The sequence below is a fragment of the Coregonus lavaretus genome (assembly GCF_964263955.1).
Source record: "Coregonus lavaretus genome assembly, contig: HAP1_SCAFFOLD_724, whole genome shotgun sequence".
NCBI lineage: Eukaryota > Metazoa > Chordata > Actinopteri > Salmoniformes > Salmonidae > Coregonus > Coregonus lavaretus.
Window position 1 is genome coordinate 90893 of NW_028162782.1, and position 23083 is coordinate 113975.

Sequence of the window (23083 nt, forward strand, 5' to 3'; positions counted from 1 at the left end):
CAGGACCTGCTGTCTTGACATTGTGTCTCCTTTTTCCCCAGTGGGAGCTGTGGTGCTTGGGGAAGAGGGAGAGCAGGTCCTGCTGTCTTGACATTGTGTATTTTTCCCCAGTGGGAGCTGTGGTTTTTGGGGAAGAGGGAGAGCAGGACCTGCTATCTTGACATTGTGTATTTTTCCCCAGTGGGAGCTGTGGTTTTTGGGGAAGAGGGAGAGCAGGACCTGCTGTCTTGACATTGTGTATTTTTCCCCAGTGGGAGCTGTGGTTTTTGGGGAAGAGGGAGAGCAGGACCTGCTGTCTTGACATTGTGTCTCCTTTTTCCCCAGTGGGAGCTGTGGTGCTTGGGGAAGAGGGAGAGCAGGACCTGCTGTCTTGACATTGTGTCTCCTTTTTCCCCAGTGGGAGCTGTGGTGCTTGGGGAAGAGGGAGAACAGGACCTGCTGTCTTGACATTGTGTCTTTTTCCCCAGTGGGAGCTGTGGTGCTTGGGGAAGAGGGAGAGCAGGACCTGCTGTCTTGACATTGTGTCTTTTTTTTTGGGCTCCACGTGTCTCAAAACCACAGTCTCAGACAGTCTCTCACCCGCTGATCTGGTTTCATCTTTCCCCAGATATGGAAAGACACTGAGCAAGTTGGTTTCGACATCGGCGGCTAACCAAAACAGAAGTCACATGCACCATTATCAGTTTCTATCTGGTTTCTATTGGCCATTCATCCATTGACGACAGAATATTATGTTACTCGTTGTTGCTTAGTTGCCAGAGCAATGCTGGCACTAGAGTGGTCGTGTGCTAAATGAATGAACAGCAGGGATGTTGGTGAAAAAATTATATTTGGAAATAGAGCTGCACCTCTTGAATTTGGAGAGTTACTGTATTTGATAAAGGTAAGTGTCATAGAAACTGCAGAATATGCTCTTTCAGATACAGCACTATATAGAAATCACAATGTTTTACCTGCATGTGACTCTGAAGGAGGATTTGATAAAGAGATGCTCCTTTCCCTGCATCTGTCAATTACAAGATGCGCCCATCTCTTCATGTACAATTTGACAACTGATAATATTGTCACTCATCAGACTATTGTCAATGTAATCTGGTCTATAGGCTAACTCTTATCATGTGTGAAATGAGTTGAGTTATAGTTCAGGTGTAGTTTTGATGGGCCGGCTGTGAGGCTGACTGGCATCAGTTTGTTTCCTGCTCATCAACTTTGATAGATTCAAGGATATTATTCTAAAGGCCTTCTGCAACTCATAGCATGTTTTCATTTCCCACAATACATTTAATTAGTAATAGAGTTATAGTAAATAAAACAGTCCTGTAACAGTTTATTTTTACAAAGTAAAACATAAAAGAGAAATGTATCAACCCACAAGGCGTGTAGTAAAATGATTTGCTGCTGATAAACAGGCATAACACAAACTCATCATTACACTATTGTTCTAAATGAATTCAACATCTGCACCCTCCTTATCATTCAGTTAAGCCTAATTTAAATTCAATTGTGAAGTAAGGTGCACAATTATCGCCCATTCTTCCATTTGTCATTTATTCAGTGAGGAAAGAGAGACTCATTAGTGGCACATTGTCTTGGCAGATTAAGTTGGGAATAGGTGTGAAAACAACGGGTAACAAGGTATAGAATACTTTTCTGTTTGTGATGTAAAGATTCTGACAAATGAGCAGTGTAAAATACAAACATTTAGGAAAAGTCAGGGAACAGGACATAGGTTTATTTGGGGTCTGATTCTAGTGTTAAAAGGCAATTCCACCACTTTTCAACCTCATATTCATCCTCTCCAGCACCACAACAGTGTCTATATTTGTGAAAACAGCACGTTTCTATGATCTGTAGTTAAAAAGACAAGAAGAAAAGTCTTTACAAAATGTGACATAAAAGTAAAACCTGTGATTTCCACCTGCAGTGAGTTTCTAGTTTCCAGTCCAATGGAGGGGATTTTATTGCTCCCCACACCACTGCAAATCTAATTGGGTTTGAAAATCACTGGTTTTAAAGGTCTTCGAGGATAACTTTTTAACTTAATATTTTTAGAAATGCACAATTTTCACATATGATCTTATATTATTTTTACGGCTGCAATGGACCTTTAAAGGTCGTTTTTTAAATTCATTGTAAAGACTGGAATGGAATAAATGGAACGGTATTGTCACGCTCTGGCTCCGGGACTTTGTATTTTGAGCCAGGGTGTGTTCGTTTTGGTTGTGTTTTGTTTTGGTTGGGTGGTCATTGGTTTTGTGTTTCCCTATTTGGTCAATGACTCCCAATCGGAGATAACGAGCCGACAGCTGACACTCGTTACCTCCGATTGGGAGTCATATGAACAACCAAATCCAACCTAGAAATAGACACATAGAATGCACACACCCTGGCTCAACATAATGAGTCCCAGAGCCAGGGTGTGACAGTACCCCCCCCTAAAGGCGCGGACTGCGACCGCGCCTCAATAAGGCTAAACAAGGGAGGGCTGGGTGGGCATACCTCTTCGGCGGTGGTTCTGGCTCTGGTCGTGGTCCCCACCCCACCAAAGTCACTACCCGCTTTCGTAGCCTCCTCCAACTGACCCCCACCGGATTAAGGGGCAGCACCGGACTAAGAGGCAGCACCGGACTAAGGGGCAGCACCGGACTAAGGGGCAGCACCGGACTAAGGGACAGCACCGGACTGAATGGCAGATCCTGGCTGGCTGGCTCTGGCTGATCCTGTCTGGCGGAAAGCTCTGGCTGATCCTGTCTGGCGGAAGGCTCTGGCTGATCCTGTCTGGCGGAAGGCTCTGGCTGCTCCTGTCTGGCGGAAGGCTCTAGCGGCTCCTGTCTGGCGGAAGGCTTTAGCGGCTCCGGTCTGGCGGACGGCTCTGAAGGCTCATGGCAGACGGGCGGCTTTGCAGGCTCAGTACAGACGGGCAGTTCATGCAGCGCTTGGCAGACGGACAGTTCAGACGGCGTTGGGCAGACAGGCAGTTCAGGCGCCGTTGGGCAGACGGGCAGTTCAAGCGCCGTTGGGCAGACGGGCAGTTCAGGCGCCGTTGGGCAGACGGCAGACTCTGGCCGGCCGAGACGCACTATAGGCCTGGTGCGTGGTGCCGGAACTGGTGGTCCCGGGCTGAGGACACGCATCTCAGGGCTAGTGCGGGGAGAAGGAACAGGCCGGACCGGGCTGGCGACGCGCACCGTAGGTTTGGTGCGAGTGGCAGGAACAGGCCGGGTCGGGCTGGCGACGCGCACCGTAGACTTGGTGCGGGTGGCAGGAACAGGCCGGACCGGGCTGGCGACGCGCACCGTAGGTTTGGTGCGAGTGGCAGGAACAGGCCGGGTCGGGCTGGCGACGCGCACCGTAGACTTGGTGCGGGTGGCAGGAACAGGCCGGACCGGGCTGGCGACGCGCACCGTAGGTTTGGTGCGAGTGGCAGGAAAAGGCCGGGTCGGGCTGGCGACGCGCACCGTAGACTTGGTGCGGGTGGCAGGAACAGGCCGGACCGGGCTGGCGACGCGCACCGTAGGTTTGGTGCGAGTGGCAGGAACAGGCCGGGTAGGGCTGGCGACGCACACCGTAGGTTTAGTGCGTGAAGCAGGAACAGGCCGGGCTGGGCTGGCGACGCACACCGTAGGTTCTGTGCGTGGAGCAGGAACAGGCCGGGCTGGGCTGGCGACGCACACCGTAGGTTCTGTGCGTGGAGCAGGAACAGGCCGGGCTGGGCTGGCGACGCACACCGTAGGTTCTGTGCGTGGAGCAGGAACAGGCCGGGCTGGGCTGGCCACGTACACCGTAGGCTTAGTACGTGGAGCAGGAACCGGCCGGGCTGGACTGGCGACGCACACCGTGGGCTTGGTGCGTGGAGTAGGAACAGGCCGGTCCGTACTGGGAACACACACCACTGGCCTTAACCGGGGATCAGGAACGGGCCGGACCGGACTGGTAACACACCTCAGTCTCTCACGCCGTGCCTCAACTGCTTCCCTCCCTCTACTCGCCAATGGCTCCCGTAATCCGGTAGCCTTCTCTCCACGTCTCCCTGTGGCAGCCTCCCAAGCCATGTGCCCCCCCCAAAAAACTTTTTGGGGTTGCCTCTCGTCCTTCCAACGATGACCCTGCTGACGCCGTTGCTCCTCTCTCGCCAGGGCCTTGATCTTCCCCCAAGGTCCCTTGCCCCCGAGCATGTCCTCCCAGGACCACGATTTGCCCACCTGGGCCATCGCCAGCCTCTCGATCTCCTTACCAGGCGCCTCCTCCCATGTCCAGTCTCTTTGCTCCTGGACACGCTGCTTGGTCCTTTTGTGGTGGGTTTTTCTGTCACGATCGTCTAAGGAAGCGGACCAAGGCGCAGCGTTTGTAGCGTACATGTTGACTTTATTTAAATAAAAGCAACCACGAAAACAACAAACAAATGACGATAGTGAAGTCCACAGTTACAATGACTGAACACGGAACAAAAACCCACAACACCCAAAGGAAAACATACAGATAAATATGGCTCCCAATCAGAGATAACGAGCCGACAGCTGACACTCGTTACCTCCGATTGGGAGTCATATGAACAACCAAATCCAACCTAGAAATAGACACATAGAATGCACACACCCTGGCTCAACATAATGAGTCCCAGAGCCAGGGTGTGACAGGTATCAAACACGTAATTTATTTATTCAATTTTAGCCATAAAAATGAACCCTTCCTCCTATAGCCCTTCCCACCAGCCTCCTCTGGGAAATGTCTCTGTTCTGGTAAAAGAGAAGTAGATAGTATCACATCTTGTTTCTGTTGTATCTACATGTTTCTACATTAAACCACAGGTCCTGTTCTTGAGACTGGTGGGGAAGAGTGGGGTGGAAAGGCTTTTGCAACACTACTTTAGTTAGTACACCCTTGTGACTAATTTAACTTCCTGTTTGAGATACTTGGGAGAAATTCAATGTTATATTTCTACCTTCCCAATACCTTCCCCCCATGTCTCATATTCACTGTTATCTTTAAACCTTCCCAATACCTTCCCCATATCTCATGTTCACTGTTATCTTTAAACCTTCCCAATACCTTCCCCTCATGTTTCATATTCACTGTTATCTTTCTACCTTACCAATACTTTCCCCTCATGTTTCATATTCACTGTTATCTTTCTACCTTACCAATACCTTCCCCTCATGTTTCATATTCACTGTTATCTTTAAACCTTCCCAATACCTTCCCCATATCTCATGTTCACTGTTATCTTTAAACCTTCCCAATACCTTCCCCTCATGTTTCATATTCACTGTTATCCTTCTACCTTACCAATACCTTCCCCCATGTCTCATATTCACTGTTATCTTTCTACCTTACCAATACCTTCCCCTCATGTTTCATATTCACTGTTATCTTTCTACCTTCCCAATACCTTCCCCAATGTCTCATATTCACTGTTATCTTTCTACCTTACCAAAACCTTCCCCAATGTCTCATATTCACTGTTATCTTTCAACCTTCCCAATACCTTCCCCCATGTCTCATATTCACTGTTACCTTTCTACCTTCCCAATACCTTCCCCCATGTCTCATATTCACTGTTATCTTTCTACCTTCCCAATACCTTCCCCTCATGTTTCATATTCACTGTTATCTTTCAGCCTTCCCAATACCTTCCCCCATGTCTCATATTCACTGTTACCTTTCTACCTCCCCAATACCTTCCCCCATGTCTCATATTCACTGTTATCTTTCCACCTCCCCAATACCTTCCCCATGTCTCATATTCACTGTTATCTTTCAACTTTCCCAATACCTTCCCCTTGTCTCATATTCACTGTTATGTTTAGACCTTCCCAATACCTTCCCCATGTCTCATATTCACTGTTATCTTTCTACCTTCCCAATACCTTCCCACATGTCTCATATTCGCTGTTATCTTTCTACCTTCCCAATACCTTCCCCCATGTCTCATATTCACTGTTACCTTTCAACCTTACCAATACCTTCCCCCATGTCTCATATTCACTGTTATCTTTCTACCTTCCCAATACCTTCCCCCATGTCTCATATACACTGTTATCTTTCAACCTTCCCAATACCTTCCCCCATGTCTCATATTCACTGTTACCTTTCAACCTTACCAATACCTTCCCCCATGTCTCATATTCACTGTTATCTTTCTACCTTCCCAATACCTTCCCCCATGTCTCATATACACTGTTATCTTTCTACCTTCCCAATACCTTCCCCCATGTCTCATATACACTGTTATCTTTCAACCTTCCCAATACCTTCCCCCATGTCTCATATTCACTGTTATCTTTCTACCTTCCCAATACCTTCCCACATGTCTCATATTCGCTGTTATCTTTCTACCTTCCCAATACCTTCCCCCATGTCTCATATTCACTGTTACCTTTCAACCTTACCAATACCTTCCCCCATGTCTCATATTCACTGTTATCTTTCAACCTTCCCAATACCTTCCCCCATGTCTCATATTCACTGTTACCTTTCAACCTTACCAATACCTTCCCCCATGTCTCATATTCACTTTTATCTATAAACCTTCCCAATACCTTCCCCCATGTCTCATATTCACTGTTATCTTTCTACCTTCCCAATACCTTCCCACATGTCTCATATTCGCTGTTATCTTTCTACCTTCCCAATACCTTCCCCCATGTCTCATATTCACTGTTACCTTTCAACCTTACCAATACCTTCCCCCATGTCTCATATTCACTGTTATCTTTCAACCTTCCCAATACCTTCCCCCATGTCTCATATTCACTGTCACCTTTCAACCTTACCAATACCTTCCCCCATGTCTCATATTCACTGTTATCTTTCTACCTTCCCAATACCTTCCCCCATGTCTCATATACACTGTTATCTTTCAACCTTCCCAATACCTTCCCCCATGTCTCATATTCACTTTTATCTATAAACCTTCCCAATACCTTCCCCCATGTCTCATATTCACTGTTATCTTTCTACCTTCCCAATACCTTCCCACATGTCTCATATTCGCTGTTATCTTTCTACCTTCCCAATACCTTCCCCCATGTCTCATATTCACTGTTACCTTTCAACCTTACCAATACCTTCCCCCATGTCTCATATTCACTGTTATCTTTCTACCTTCCCAATACCTTCCCCCATGTCTCATATTCGCTGTTATCTTTCTACCTTCCCAATACCTTCCCCCATGTCTCATATACACTGTTATCTTTCAACCTTCCCAATATCTTCCCCATGTCTCATATTCACTGTTATCCAATCACATAGGTTTAGAGCAGCTGACAGATGCAACATCATTGCTAATAATCCAAACTGCCTTGGTTTAGATAAAGACAAGCTCTGTACAGAAGTAGGATCTTAATTTAATCAGCCTGTTGCAGGAGAACTAAACATTGTTGTGTAATGGAGGGTTAAAAAGTCTTCGGAAGTTTGTAATTTCCACTTTTCCCCCTTTCCCTTTTGAAAAATGTAAATTTATTATAATCCACATAATAATTCAAATGTCGTGTTGCTTCTGGATTATAACAGATTTAAAGACAATAAATAGCCTACTTTTAATGAATACAAATACGTGTGAGACATGGCCTTGTGTTGCTGCACTGTCTATAACTACCTTAACAAACAATTACTTATTATTATTATTGACAGTTAACATGGAGAAGAGATGTCACAACCAGATGTTCATCTGATTGCATTAAATAGCCTGACTGTTTCGATATGTCTGTTAGTAAATGTTTTATTTCTAAGAGATCATGAGTAAAAGAGAACAATGGACATTATAGAATGAGTTGTCACTGTGTTCACCACAACCAACATGATGCATCTCTGTTTAGGGGTCACTGGTCTAAAATGAGTCTCTCTGGGGAGAGAGAGGAGGGGGTCCCTGCCTCTAAAATGAGTCTCTCTGGGGAGAGAGAGGAGGGGGTCCCTGCCTCTAAAATGAGTCTCTCTGGGGAGAGAGAGGAGGGGGGCCCTGCCTCTAAAATACATCTCTCTGGGGAACATGACACCAAAGCTAAGAGGTGAGATGACAATTTTATGAAGAATTTATTACATTTATTTACAAAATAAATAGCTATCTTAAGATGAATGTACTTACTGTAAATCGCTCTGGATTAGAGTATCTGCTAAATCAGGAGTTCTCAATCCGGGGTCAGCGGAGGTACTGCATGGGTTCTGCAGCACCCTAATGTAAGACATTTGATAGAATTTTCACGACACGACCACTTTGCCTACTCTTCATTATTGCCTAATATAATGGAATGCATATTTTATTAACCAATTCTGATGGTTGTTACAAGCGGAATTTTTACAATATTACCGTTATACCAACACACTCTTCACACCCGTTTAACAACTCTAAATAGCTTTGACATAGTAGGCATCAAGTCCCTTGCCAATAATGTTGCCTACAACGTTGCATACAATGTTCATTTTCATCTAACACATATTTCGCCCTAGATGCCTTCAATTGCCCAATTTATAGCCATGGCTAATTTAGGAATATTTTTTAACAATGTGATATTACGCTCCAATAACTTGAAATAACATGATGTAGGTAATTAAATAATCAAAAGAAAAACGTGTTTATTATACACTTAGAAAAGAAGGTTCCTTATAGAACCAAAAAGGCTTCTATCACTTCCTTAATATATGGAACCGCTAAAAGTTAGATATATTTTTGGGTTCAGTGAAGAAGAACCTCTAGAGTTCTGATCAACGAAAGGTGAATGTTTTGAGGATGTGAACACAGCAGCCCTCCAGTGGTCAGATCAAGCCTGCCCATTTTTTCCAGCGCCCGGCACGGGATTTGAACCAGTCACCTTTCTGCCATAGATCCAACTCCTGCCACAGCTCCAACTCATTTGCCGCTGGGCGAAAACCTGAGTTAATCTTAAGAAATAAGCATGAGTTGATCTGCCAAAATGAAGACAACATGGTATCACTTATACATAATTATTATACAGAAATCATTGCCAAAAGCACAAGACATACTGTTGCATGTAGGTCTATATTATTTATGGATTGATCATATAGAAATATAGAAACATTATTTAAACTACTCCAAAGCAATTACATGTGGCACAGGAACCACTGACTTGCTGCATTATTCTATAGTATTATCAAGACACCTGCTGTTAATTCTTAACTGGTTAGGACAGCTCATGAGGTGTCCTAAATATCTGCCGACTAGGTGGGACTAGAGGCTTCATGCATAGCTTTAATTTATACCCAGAAGAGTAGAAGTCTTTATTCTCAGCACTTATATGACCAATTTTCTACTCTGAGACACTTTGTGGATATGGGCCCAGATCTCAAAATATTGTTATAAAAAAAACGTAGAATGTCTGTTTGACATAATTTTTAAAAGGCATATTACTAATGTAAGCCACTGTAAAGACTGGGTTTAGTTTATTGTGTTGCACTGCTCATGTCCTCGTTCTGGAACTGTCCGCGTCCATTTACGGTTTGGCGCCAAGCAAGGTGAGGTGATCTTGGGGAATAACGACGGAGTTCGATACAGTGTTGAGACGCCAAAGTTTATTGTTTAATTTGCTTTTTGCTTAATGGTCAGTGACAGTATGAGTGTAGCCAGATCCTTTTCACTCGCTATCCTTGTTTCATTTTGTGCTTCACCGGATTTGTCATCATCCTCGAGACAGGGCCAGACGAACGACCTGCTAGTTAGCCAAGCTAGTCGGTACAGCTAGCTAAGCTAGCTACTCTACCAGCAGCATCCTAGTTATCCTAGCTACCACTACATCAACTTTTGAAAATTATTTTTGGGGCCATTTTTTTCAATGATTTTTCCTGATAAAAACTAGATCATTGCATCCGCCATGGAGCCCAGTTACATAATATTACCTTCTGTCCCTGGTTATGAAGTAATCACGAAACAACAGGCCTTATTTTAGGTCATTTTTCACCCTACCAGCTCCTATTAGTGCTATTGAGCTCCGTGACACCGACTCGCATTCAGAACTTTCTATTCCCAGCCCAAAGCCCATCAAACATTAAACATTTTCTGGTCATGGTTTACCATATTTGTTTTAAGAAAAAAGTGTACAATCTAAACAAAATGCATGTCCCTGTCCTCTTTTTCAAGATGTGGCCGATTTAAACTGCCAGAATATTATTTATTAAGAAATAACAATTTTTCTTTGATGATTTGTTGTTTCTAAATGGCTGCTGGGTAATTTGATATGCATAGAAATCTTTGTTCGTAGGCATCAAATTGAGCGAATGCTGTGCAGGTTCACTGAGTTGCAAACCAAATGGGTATAATGGGGTGATTGTTGTCTAATTGGGTGGTCTAGGTAATTGATTTGTAGATCTGACACAGTTGCTACCTCAGATTATGAGCCTAGCAGGTGTCGTGAATGAGGTATGTAGTACCCACATACGGCCACAGGGAGGAGCAAGACAGATATAGCCCCTTCTGTTTTTTTTGCCTTAAAATCAATCAATCAATCAAATGTATTTTTAAAGCCCTTTTTACCTCAGCATAAACTCTAACCATATGTATAAACGATTTTAGCCTTAACCCTTAATCCTAATTCTATTTTATCCTTAACACTAACCCCTAACCCTAGGTATAACCTATTTTAGCCATAACCCTAATTCTAGGGTAGGGTAGCCTAGAACACTTTTAGAAACTATTTTAGTAATAATATTATCTTAGTAAATACAATTATAGTGCGAAATAGCATTTTGAATATTTTGTTAATAAAAAGCTGTCAAGCGTTTTGCTGTTTTATTTTGTTATTAGTTATTTTATGATATGTATTATTGCAAGGCAGAACACTTGATAAATAATCCACATTAGTTTTATTTTTCAAAAGTTGTTTGAACTGGGTGACCTAGTAACCTCTATGTGAAAGTCCAGAAATTGGCGTGGGATAGGTGGGGCAGGTTTGAGACTGATCTAAGGAATTAACAAGAAAAATACACTTTATTTCTCAGCTGCCTCACCAATGTCTGTACGTGAATTAATAACTTTTATTAGCTAAATATTTCCAATAGATGGCAGCATATGACCACGAAGCATCAGTTATAGGCTACAAGCAGCAATATGATTGACATGAAATAGCATGCAACCAAAGACTATATGTCCCATGATTTTCTAAAATGGTCACTCATTACTTTAGTTTCCTATATATCTCGTATTAGGCCTGTGTTGCTTTTGGAAGAGCAATTAAACAGTGACTATAGCAGGTGTTGAACCCTGGGTAAATAATCACTAGTCAGATGCTCCAACCTCAACCCTAGTATACATGCATTAAAAAATATTGGGAGTAAATAACCTCGGAATAGAAAAGACAAGAGTGCGTCTTCCAGCCCGCCAATAAATTACATCATGCAACCCTCGCGGTTAGCAAATGTACCTCAACATGCCCCTCGCTTGTGCTAGAAGGCAGAGTGCTCACTGCTGGTTGATGAATCTGACAATGAATGTACCAGGAAAATACAATTTTCTCGACCAGAGTTAACTAATTTAATGTTCAGGCTTATTGATAATCGTTATAGTAATCAAGGTTAATTTCAAAATAGGTAATAATAAACATGAATCATCATTATATTACTTCACAGTAATCTGTTAAATGCTTTTTCAGTCGTTCCTCTTGCGTTAGCAGTGTGGAAAGGGACAGTAAAAAGCGTGTGCAGGAGTTTTCCCGTGAGGGGGAGTGGTGGTGTATCCAGGGAGAAAACTAAACTAACCTTCTGAAATGTCATTCATGGTCTTATGCTGCCATCTATTGGAATTATTTAGTAACTGCAGTACTACTGAATCAAGTATATCCTTACTAAAGTAGTAATTACTCAGAATTACAAAATATGACATTTTCTAGTTCATTGTACTACTTAAAACCATAAAATAACCAATTATAGCATAACAAACAATGAAACTGACATAAACCAAAAAGACCATACATTTAGTTAATTATTAATAAATTAAAAACGATTTAATTAGATGGGTGACATTATCTGCCAAAGTAATACCACTGTAGATAAAGAAGAGCTCTCCAGTAGGTGTACCAAAACTTTCAAAGGCCATTTTCTCAAAGAGAGGTTACAAGTTTATCATCTTTTAAAGCAGAATTACTTTCCCATTGTTCCTCAACTGTAGTGTATGATATACCTTTTTCTAGCTGAGTCTCTACTTTTATCCAATGTAAAAAACACAATTTCAAATTTTGCTACAGAAGATTGAATCGAGCAGGTCGGCAACATTTGACTGTGTAAAACCTAGCAGTACTACATATTTCTCTGAGAGTGAGGCAGATATATTATTACTGTGTAAAACCTAGCAGTACTACTTATTTCTCTGAGAGTGAGGCAGATATATAGCATTTTGCAAAAAAACATGATTATTTGTCTCTCTGAAATGCAACCATCAAGTGATAGATTTCAAAACAAACACATGTCTGTCATTGAACAACCCCATACCATGATTAGATAGTGAAAAAACACAACCATTTATTTAGAAGCTAACATTTCTGAAAATTGTTATATAGCGTTTTGGAATGAAACTCTTCTTATGTTTCCCAATCTGAGCTCAGAGTAGATGAGAGATGTAATGTTTGTCTCTGTTGTGTTGAAGTCCAATCAAGCAGGAGAGACCAGCCTCCCCTGTACCCAGCTGTGTGTCCATGAAGAGTGACCAGTCTATGGGTCTTCCTATATTCTTCAAGTCTATGATGGGTCTTCCTATATTCTTTAGAGAGGGAGACTTTTCTACTGAACAAAGGTAAGAAGAACTCATGGGTCATGGTCAGTGAGTTAAACAACACTGTCTCTAGTCATTTCTCCTGTCCCATTTTCCAATTAATTTTTGTTGTTTTCATAATCCATAGGCTAATCCTTTTTTCCATTTTCATAGTCCTAAAACAATATTAAACCAACACTACATTCCCTCCCTGTGTGTCTGTTTGTGTGTGTGTGTGTGTGTGTGTGTGTGTGTGTGTGTGTGTGTGTGTCTGTGTGTGTGTGTGTGTGTGTGTGTGTGTGCACTCCCTGGATGAGGAAATGTAATCTCATGTTTTGTCCACAGAAACCAACAGGAGAGATCAGAGTCAGAGATTCTCAGTGGTCAGTCTTCCCAGAGTCATCAAACAGACCTGGCCTCCATATTCAGTGTATGTGGTCCTGTTATGTACATTTGTTTTTGTTTACCTCAAGTACAGTTGATCTGTCAGTCATTCATTCATGTGTTAATGAGAAAGCATTCATTCTCTTGCTTCAGTTGCTTGAAGAGAATATTATGACATTTGTGAAGAACGAGCTGAAGATGTTCAAGAGGATTCTTAGTCCGGAACTCCCAGAAGGCTTTGAGAGTCAGAAGCAGGATAAGGAAGTGGTGGATGCTGAAGATGAGAAGCAGGAGAGCAGTGCCAGAGAGGGGGCTCTGAAGATCACACTGCACGTCCTGAGGAAAATGAACCAGAAGGAGCTTGTTGACACACTGGAGAAAAGTAAGAGCTGTCTGCCTCATGTTGAATGCTGTTTTAGAACATTTAAAAGCTGTAGCTAAAGTACAGCTAAAGTAGCTGTGTAACTAAATGATATTGTAGCAGCCTTAACACAACACCTAGTGACCTCATCAAGTAGCAGCAGAATGTGTTGTGTTGATTAATTTAGACAGAGAGAAGAGGAGAGAGAGACAGAGAGAGAGATAGACAACATTATTGATACCATCAGTAAAACTGAATAATAATAAGAGAATCAGTCAATCTAGTGTGGAATGCAAACATTTACACATTTATACAGACAGTTAAGAGAATACATGATTACATTATTATCTTTATAACACAGACTTACAATACTGTAGGCATTAAATCAGACGTAATATTAATATCCTCTGTGTTATTTCATTATTCAGAAGAGCATGCTGTGATTTGCCAACGTGAACTCAAATCTAATCTAAAGAAGAAGTTTCAACGTGTATTTGAGGGGTTCGCTAAACAAGGAAACCCAACACTTCTCAATAAGATCTACACAGAGCTCTACATCACAGAGGGCGAAACTGGAGAGGTCAATAATGAACATGAGCTGAGACAGATTGAGACAACAACCAGGAAACAAGCAAGACCAGAGACTGCAATCAAATGTAACGACATCTTCAAACCCTTAACTGGACAAGACAAACTTATCAGAACTGTGCTGACAAAGGGAGTCGCTGGCATTGGAAAAACAGTAACTGTGCAGAAGTTCATTCTGGACTGGGCTGAAGGAAAAGCAAATCAGGATGTCCAATTTGTATTTTCATTCGCTTTTCGGGAGCTGAATTTGATGAAAGAGGAAAAACACACTTTGATTGAACTTCTCAATCACTTCTCAATGGAAACCAAAAAATCAAGAATCTCCAACTACGACAAGTACAAAGTTCTGTTCATCTTTGATGGTCTGGATGAGTGCCGACTGCCCCTAGACTTCCAGAAGAACAAGATCTGTTGTGACGTCACAAATTCAACCTCAGTGGATGTTCTGCTGACAAATCTCATCAAGGGAAATCTGCTTCCCTCTGCTCTCCTCTGGATAACTACCCGACCTGCAGCAGCCGATAAGATCCCTTCAGGGTGTGTTGACCAGGTGACAGAGGTACGAGGGTTCAATGACCCACAGAAGGAGGAGTACTTCAGGAAGAGATTCAGTGATGAGGACCTGGCCAACAGAATCATCTCACACATAAAGACATCAAGGAGCCTCCACATCATGTGCCACATTCCAGTCTTCTGTTGGATTTCTGCAACAGTCCTTGAACACATGTTGAAATATAAGAGAGAAGAGATGCCCAAGACTCTGACTGAGATGTATTCACACCTTGTGGAGTTTCATACCAAACAGAAGAATGAAAAGTATCTTGGGAATGAAGAGACAGGTCCACACTGGAATAAAGAGAGCATTCTGTCACTGGGAAAACTGGCTTTTCAACAGCTTGTGAATGGCAATCTGATTTTCTATGAAGAAGACCTGAAAGAGGCTGGCATTGATATCAATGAAGCCTCCGTGTACTCAGGATTTTGCACACAGCTCTTTAAAGAAGAATGTGGGCGGTACCAGGACAAGGTGTACTGCTTCGTGCATCTGAGCATTCAGGAGTTTCTGGCTGCTGTATATGTGTTCCTCTCATTCATCAACAACAATGAGAATCTAATGTATGAACCTCAATCAACATCCAGCAACTTTTCTGTGAGGATCAGACAGAAGCGTAAAGTTACCTTCTACAAGAGTGCTGTGGATAAAGCCTTACAAAGTGAGACAGGAAACCTGGACCTTTTCCTCCGCTTCCTTCTGGGCCTCTCACTGGAGTCCAATCAGAAGCACTTACGAGGTCTACTGACAAAGACAAGAAGCAGCTCACAGAGCCATGAAGAAACAGTCAAGTACATCAAGGAGAAGATCAGGAAGAATCCCTCCCCAGAGAGGTGCATCAATCTGTTCCACTGTCTGAATGAACTGAATGACCATTCTCTAGTGGAGGAGATCCAAAGCTACCTGAGATCAGGAAGTCTCTCAAAAGAAGAACTCTCACCTGCACAGTGGTCAGCTCTGGTCTTTGTGTTGCTGACTTCAGAAAAGGAGCTGGATGTGTTTGACCTGAAGAAATACTCCAGATCAGAGGAAGGTCTTCTGAGGCTGCTGCCAGTGGTCAAAGCCTCCAGAGCTGCTCTGTGAGTACATAAAATGACAGTTAAGAACTAATCATCAGGGAAAAGTATTCAGATTAGAGAATAATATGTATTATGAAATAACATATTGAATCAGTGCATTGATGTTCACATTAGTATAACAATATGACCATACAATTCTAGGAGATGTTGTTTGAGAGAATAAACCAAATGCATCTGCCACTGTCCTTCTACACTACTGGTGTTAAATTAACAGTTTGTTTGTGAAATCATGATGATCTCTCTGTCAGGCTGTCAGGCTGTCTAGTCACAGGGGAAGGCTGTGCTTCTGTGGCCTCTGCTCTGAAGTCAAACCCCTCACACCTGAGAGAGCTGGATCTGAGTAACAATGACCTGAAGGATTCAGGAGTGAAGCTGCTCTCTGCTGGACTGGGGAATCCCCACTGTAAACTGGAGACTCTGAGGTCAGTATTCCTGTAGTTGGTCAACAAGTGATAACTGCTCACCAGATCCACATGTGTTTACCAGGCACACATAGTCCACACCATATGTGTTTGGACAGTGACGCTTACAGTTTAAAATGTGGTGCTATGCTCCAGCATTTTGGATTTGAGATAGAATGTTTCACATTAGGCAACAGTATATAATGTCACCATTTATTTGAGGATATTTTCATACAGATCTGTGTTACTGTTTAGAAATGAAATCACTTTATGTATCTAGTTCTCCCATTTGAAAAAGTCGTAATTATTTGGACATATTCACTTATATTGTATTGAAGTAGTCATAAGTTTAGTATTTGGTCCCATATTCCTTACCTGCAGTGATTACATCAAGCTTGTGATTCTACAAACTTGTTGAATGCATTTGCAGTTTGTTTTAGTTGTGTTTTAGATGATGTTTTTCCCAATAGAAACTGAATGGTGAATAATGTCCTGTCATTTTGGATTCACTTCACTTGTATTGTCAGTAAGAATAGAAGATGTTTCTGAACACTTCTACATTCCTGTGGATGCTACCATGATTATGAATAATCATGAATTAATCGTGAATGATGATGAATGAGAAAGTTACAGAGGAACAAGGATCATACCCCCTCTGTTATTGGTAATGGTCAGAGGTTAGCATGTTTTGTTGTATTCTCTGTAACTTGCTCATTCATTATTATTCATGATTCATTCATGATTATTCTTAATCATGTCATCATCAGGATTAATTTAGTAGTGTTTAGAAACATGTTATCTACTCACTTAGACAGAAAATTACTCCAGTCATCATCAACCATTCAGTTACTATTGGACAAAATATAACCCAAAACACAACCAAAACAAAACTGCAAATGCAACCAATGTTGTCTTCACTGTCAAAATAGATATGGTGTGGACTGTATACTCAATACAATCTAAATCTGATACCTCACTGTCTGTCTTTTGACTGATACTACTTTTTAAACTGCTCTGGTCAGTCTACTCAAATATTTGAAATTTATATTTTTCTCTCTACAAGCAATAGTTTGATAATTTGTCATTTCTAGTCATATACATTCATTTATTAATAGATATGTCAGGTTTCAGGACACTGATATATCTGAATATGTTTAAAAAATATATACTGCCACTATTTTCACCACCAAAGAATAGCAGTGTGGTTTTAATATGATTTTATTCGTTGTAGGCTGTCAGGCTGTCTAGTCACAGAGGAAGGCTGTGCTTCTCTGGTCTCAGCTCTGAAGTCAAACCCCTCACACCTGAGAGAGCTGGACATGAGCTACAATCACCTAGGAGACTCAGGAGTCAGACTGCTCTCTGCTGGACTGGAGGATCCACACTGCAGACTGGAGAAACTCAAGTATGTAGAGGGTTTATGTCAATGTTCATATCAGACATGTTGGAGTTATCAGGCTAGATAAGATAAACATTCTTACCACCACATAGACTAAGTTATATGCTGACTGAGTGTATGTGTGTGTGTGTGTGTGTGTGTCCAGTGTGTGTGTCCAGTGTGTGTGTCCAGTGTGTGTGTGTGTGTGTGTGTGTGTGTGTGTCCAGTGTGTGTCCAGTGTGTGTGACCAGTGTGTGTGTGTGTGTCCAGTGTGTGTCCATTGTGTGTGTCCAGTGTGTGTGTGCAGTGTGTGTGTCCAGTGTGTGTGTCCAGTGTGTGTGTGTGTGTGTGTGTGTGTGTTTGTGTGTGTGTGTGTGTGTGTGTGGGTGTCCAGTGTGTGGACACCCACACACACACACAAACACACCCACCCACACACTGGACACACACACACACACACACACTGGACACACACACACACACACACACTGGACACACACACACACACTGGACACACACACACACACACTGGACACACATACACACTGGACACACACACACACACAAACTCGTACACTGGACACACACACACTGGACACAAACACACACAAATACACGCACTGGACACACACACACTGGACACACACAAACTAGACACACACACACACTGGACACACACACACACACACACACTGGACAAACACACACACACTGCACACACACAAACTGGACACACATACACACTGGACACACACACACACACAAACACGTACACTGGACACACACACACACTGGACACACACACACATAAACTGGACACAAACACACACTGGACACAAACACACACAAACACACACACTGGACACACACACACACACACACACACACACACACACTGGACACTGGACACACACACACACACACACACACTGGACACACACACACACACACACTGGAAACACACACACTGGACACACATACACACTGGACACACACACACACTGGACACACACACACACACAAACACGTACACTGGACACACACACACACACTGGACAAAAACACACACAAACACAAACACTGGACACACACACACAAACTGGACACACACACATACATTGGACACACACACACACCACACACTGGACAGACACACAGACACTGGACACACACACACAAACACACACACACTCTGGACACACACACACACACTGGACACACACACACTGGACACACATACACACTGGACAAACACACACACTGGACACACACACACACTGGACACACATACACACTGGACACACACACACACAAACATGTACACTGGACACACACACACATTGGACACAAACACACACACTGGACACACACACACACTGGACACACAAACACACACACACACACTGGACACACACACACACACTGGACACACACACACACACTGGACAGACACACAGACACTGGACACACACACATACACACTGGACACACACAAACACTCTGGACACACACACACACACAAACTCGTACACTGGACACACACACACTGGACACAAACACACACAAATACACGCACTGGACACAATCACACTGGACACACACAAACTAGACACACACACACACTGGACACACACACACACACACACACTGGACACACACACACACACTGCACACACACACACTGGACACACATACACACTGGACACACACACACACACACAAACACGTACACTGGACACACACACACACTGGACACACACACACATAAACTGGACACACACACACACACACTGGACACAAACACACACAAACACACACACTGGACACACACACACACACACACACACACACACACACACTGGACACAAACACTGGACACACACACACACACACACTGGAAACACACACACTGGACACACATACACACTGGACACACACACACACTGGACACACACACACACTGGACACACACACACACAAACACGTACACTGGACACACAAACAAAAACTGGACACACACACACACACTGAACACACATACACACTGGACACACACACACACACTGGACACACACACACACTGGACACACATACACACTGGACACACACACACACACACACAAACATGTACACTGGACACACACACACACATTGGACACAAACACACACAAACACACACACTGGACACACACACACATTGGACACACACACACACATTGGACACAAACACACACAAACAAACACACTGGACACACACACACACACACACTGGACACACACACACACACACACACACACACTGGACACACACACACACACTGGACAGACACAAAGACACTGGACACACACACATACACACTGGACACACACACACACAAACACGTACACAGGACACACACACACACTGGACACAAACACACACAAACACACACACACACACACACACACACTGGACACAAACACTGGACACACACACACACACACACACACACACACTGGACAAACACACAAACACACACCGGAAACACACACACTGTACACACATACACACTGGACACACACACACACACACACACTGGACACACAAACACACACTGGACACACATAAACACTGGACACACACACACACAAACACACACACTGGACACACACACACACTGGACACACACACACACACACTGGACACACACACACACACACACACACACACTGGACACACACACACACACTGGACAGACACACAGACACTGGACACACACACATAAACACTGGACACACACACACACAAACACGTACACTGGACACACACACACACTGGACACAAACACACACAAACACGTACACTGGACACACACACACACTGGACACAAACACACACAAACACGTACACTGGACACACACACACTAGACACACACACACACTGGACACACACAAACACACACAAATTGGACACACACACACACTGCAGACACACACACACTGGACACACACACTCAAACACACACACAATGGACACACAGAGTTATATGCTGACTGTGTGTGTGTGTGTGTGTGTGTGTGTGTGTGTGTGTGTGTGTGTGTGTGTGTGTGTACTCGTTTTGGTGACATATGAAGACAATTTTATGACAACTCACCTTCAATGTCAGGACGCTCGGAAATATGAGGACATTTTTGGAGTCCTCATTTTTCCGAGCTCACTACAGTGTTCTAGACGACCATAGAATGCCCCTAAACCAAAAATCTGAAAAGTCTTTAAATGTCACAATCTCATGATTTGAAGTGTGTGTGTGTGTTTACGCTTTTTGCTCACCTGTGAATACGCCACCTAGTGGTCAGTTTTGGAACATTAACACACTTTAAACACACTTTAGTCACGTGACACACTTTAGTCACGTGACACACTTTAGTTACATGACATTTCCTGATTTTGTTTGAGCACACTTTCCAACTATTCAAGATAGATTTACTTGAATACACATAATACATGTCATCATAGTCAACTATAACTAAGCTTTGGAGAAAAGCGTCTGCTAAATGGCATATTATTTATTTATTATCATAAAATCCTTCTAAATCCCTCAAATAAAAACGTAATTTAGCATCAATTAGCCAGATAAGCTAATGTTAGCAAATTAGCTGAAAGGAATGAAAAGGACTTTTGCCACATGGAAAATTCAGAACTGGAAGAAGTGCAAGAGAAATGAAGGTAATACATTTATTTTTCTTCATTTACAACTAAAGAGATAGTTATTATCTAAGCTGTTCTTACATTTAAGTGTTCTTGACCACAAATGTTACTTAGCACTATCATGTTTTTCCATTTAAAGCCAAAGTGATGATATTGGTTGTTCAGTTCAGATAATGTTATTTGTAGAGTTTACAGTACTATACTTTTATAACAGTATTTATCTTTGAAGGTGTTAAGATTGCTTACTGTGCTTACTGTGAAAAGATTGCTATTGTGATTGCAGTTGCATAAGGTTTGCACTGATCGGTTAGCCTAATAAGCTAACCGGATACTGCATCAGTAAGAACATGAGCACGATATGACTAAAGGCAGACTAATACCATTTGATATATCCTTATTCGATTCAAATCAAGTATTAGTCTTTTCTGTATTTGTCTCGCTGACTTTTTGTCATCCAAAGTAGATGTTTTCTAGTTGAGGAGCACATGGGCAATTGAAGAGCATGTCAAAACGAAGAGCCAGACTTAGTCCTGAGGCTGAGGCTATTCATTTTATTATTTCTGGAAGTGACAAGCCTTGTATAAAGTCAAATGGATCAATGACTATAAAGGTATGTTATACACACACGCTACACTTCTTGGGTCATACCATATTGGGATGTCATTTGAAACACATTCAAGTCTTACACAAGTGAAAAAATCACTGCGTACCGCTGCATTAGACACATACGGCTTTAACATCCAATTTCAGAAGTTATGTTGTGATTCTTTTGCAAGCAGTTGGGGGATGGGGAAAAATATTCAAGATTTATGAACTACACCTCCCAACTTCTATTAGAATGTGTGATATTGGTGGTAATTTCCTTGGCCAGTCGGCAGACCGTTCGCGCTATGTGTGAAAGCCGGTAATGTGATTTAAATTCAAAAATGTTTTTAACATTTGATCATAACAACCCCAACGATAAACGGAATGTAGAAGCATTTGGGTGATAAAAATTTACAATATATGTGAATGATGCGTATCAGCGTGTAGAACAAATACGGCACCATTCAAGTTAACAGAACAGCGAAAATGCACCGCCGAGTACGCCTACCGACAGAGTGTTCACAACATGAGTGGGTGTGTGCGTAATCCCTGCCTGTTGTGATTTGGGATTTTTTGTGTACGCTGATGTCCTTAAATACAAAGTGTGCAATAAAGCGGTCTAAAGCGAGGAGTCAAAGGCAGACTCAGCGGTGCAAGTCACTGCAGGTCTAGTGGTGATAACTGCTGGAACCTGACCGGGGATCACATCTCTTTTTGCCCCGCTTTAACGCCATTGTTTCGGCGTTTCCGTTTTTAGCTGTAGATCTGTCATTAAATCCAACATAAAATACGTCTCCTCGTGATTTCATAGTTTTCAGACCAAATTTATTTTGAATGATGTCACCTTTTTGGGTCCTTACCAGTTTGCACCCCTGCAATGGATCTTTCCCCTAAATATTAAATCATACACATTGATAAGCAGGCTAAATGGGTCTGATCAACTGCAATTCATTAACCTAATTTGAACTGTATTACTTGATACTAAGTTCTTAACTTTGTTACATCAGGACGTGGTGTATTTGCCTCAGCACCAATTGAAAAGGGATCCTTTGTCCTCGAGTACCGTGGGGAGTTTATATCGCAATATGAATGGGACAAGAGGCAGGGGAAGTATACGGAAAAGCAAAATGCTTTCTTGTTTGATTTTGAATGGAACAATGGCTCATGGTGGTAAGTAAAACCCTATAAGACATCAGTTAATCTCTATATGTTTATTTGTTTTGTGGAGAAAACGTAAATCTGTTTCCCTCTTCAATTTTAGCATAGATGCATCCTGCGAAGATGGTTCACTGGGGAGGCTGGTAAATGATGCCCACAGGTCCCCAAATTGCAAAATGAAAAAGATGATAGTCCAATGTAAACCTCATCTTTGCT

General features: G+C 42.6%; 1 protein-coding gene across 1 annotated transcript; it reads left to right on the forward strand.

Moving 5' to 3' along the window:
- The first annotated feature begins 754 nt into the window (after positions 1-754).
- LOC311118848 (NLR family CARD domain-containing protein 3-like) lies at positions 755-21747 on the forward strand. The gene is made up of 9 exons (XM_084193621.1): positions 755-883; positions 7818-8006; positions 12587-12733; positions 13037-13121; positions 13229-13457; positions 13865-15656; positions 15905-16078; positions 17289-17462; positions 21588-21747. The coding sequence occupies exons 2-9, from the start codon at positions 7834-7836 to the stop codon at positions 21619-21621; spliced, it is 2808 nt and encodes a 935-aa protein (XP_084049747.1). The 5' UTR covers positions 755-883; positions 7818-7833; the 3' UTR covers positions 21622-21747.
- The last annotated feature ends 1336 nt before the right edge of the window (positions 21748-23083 follow it).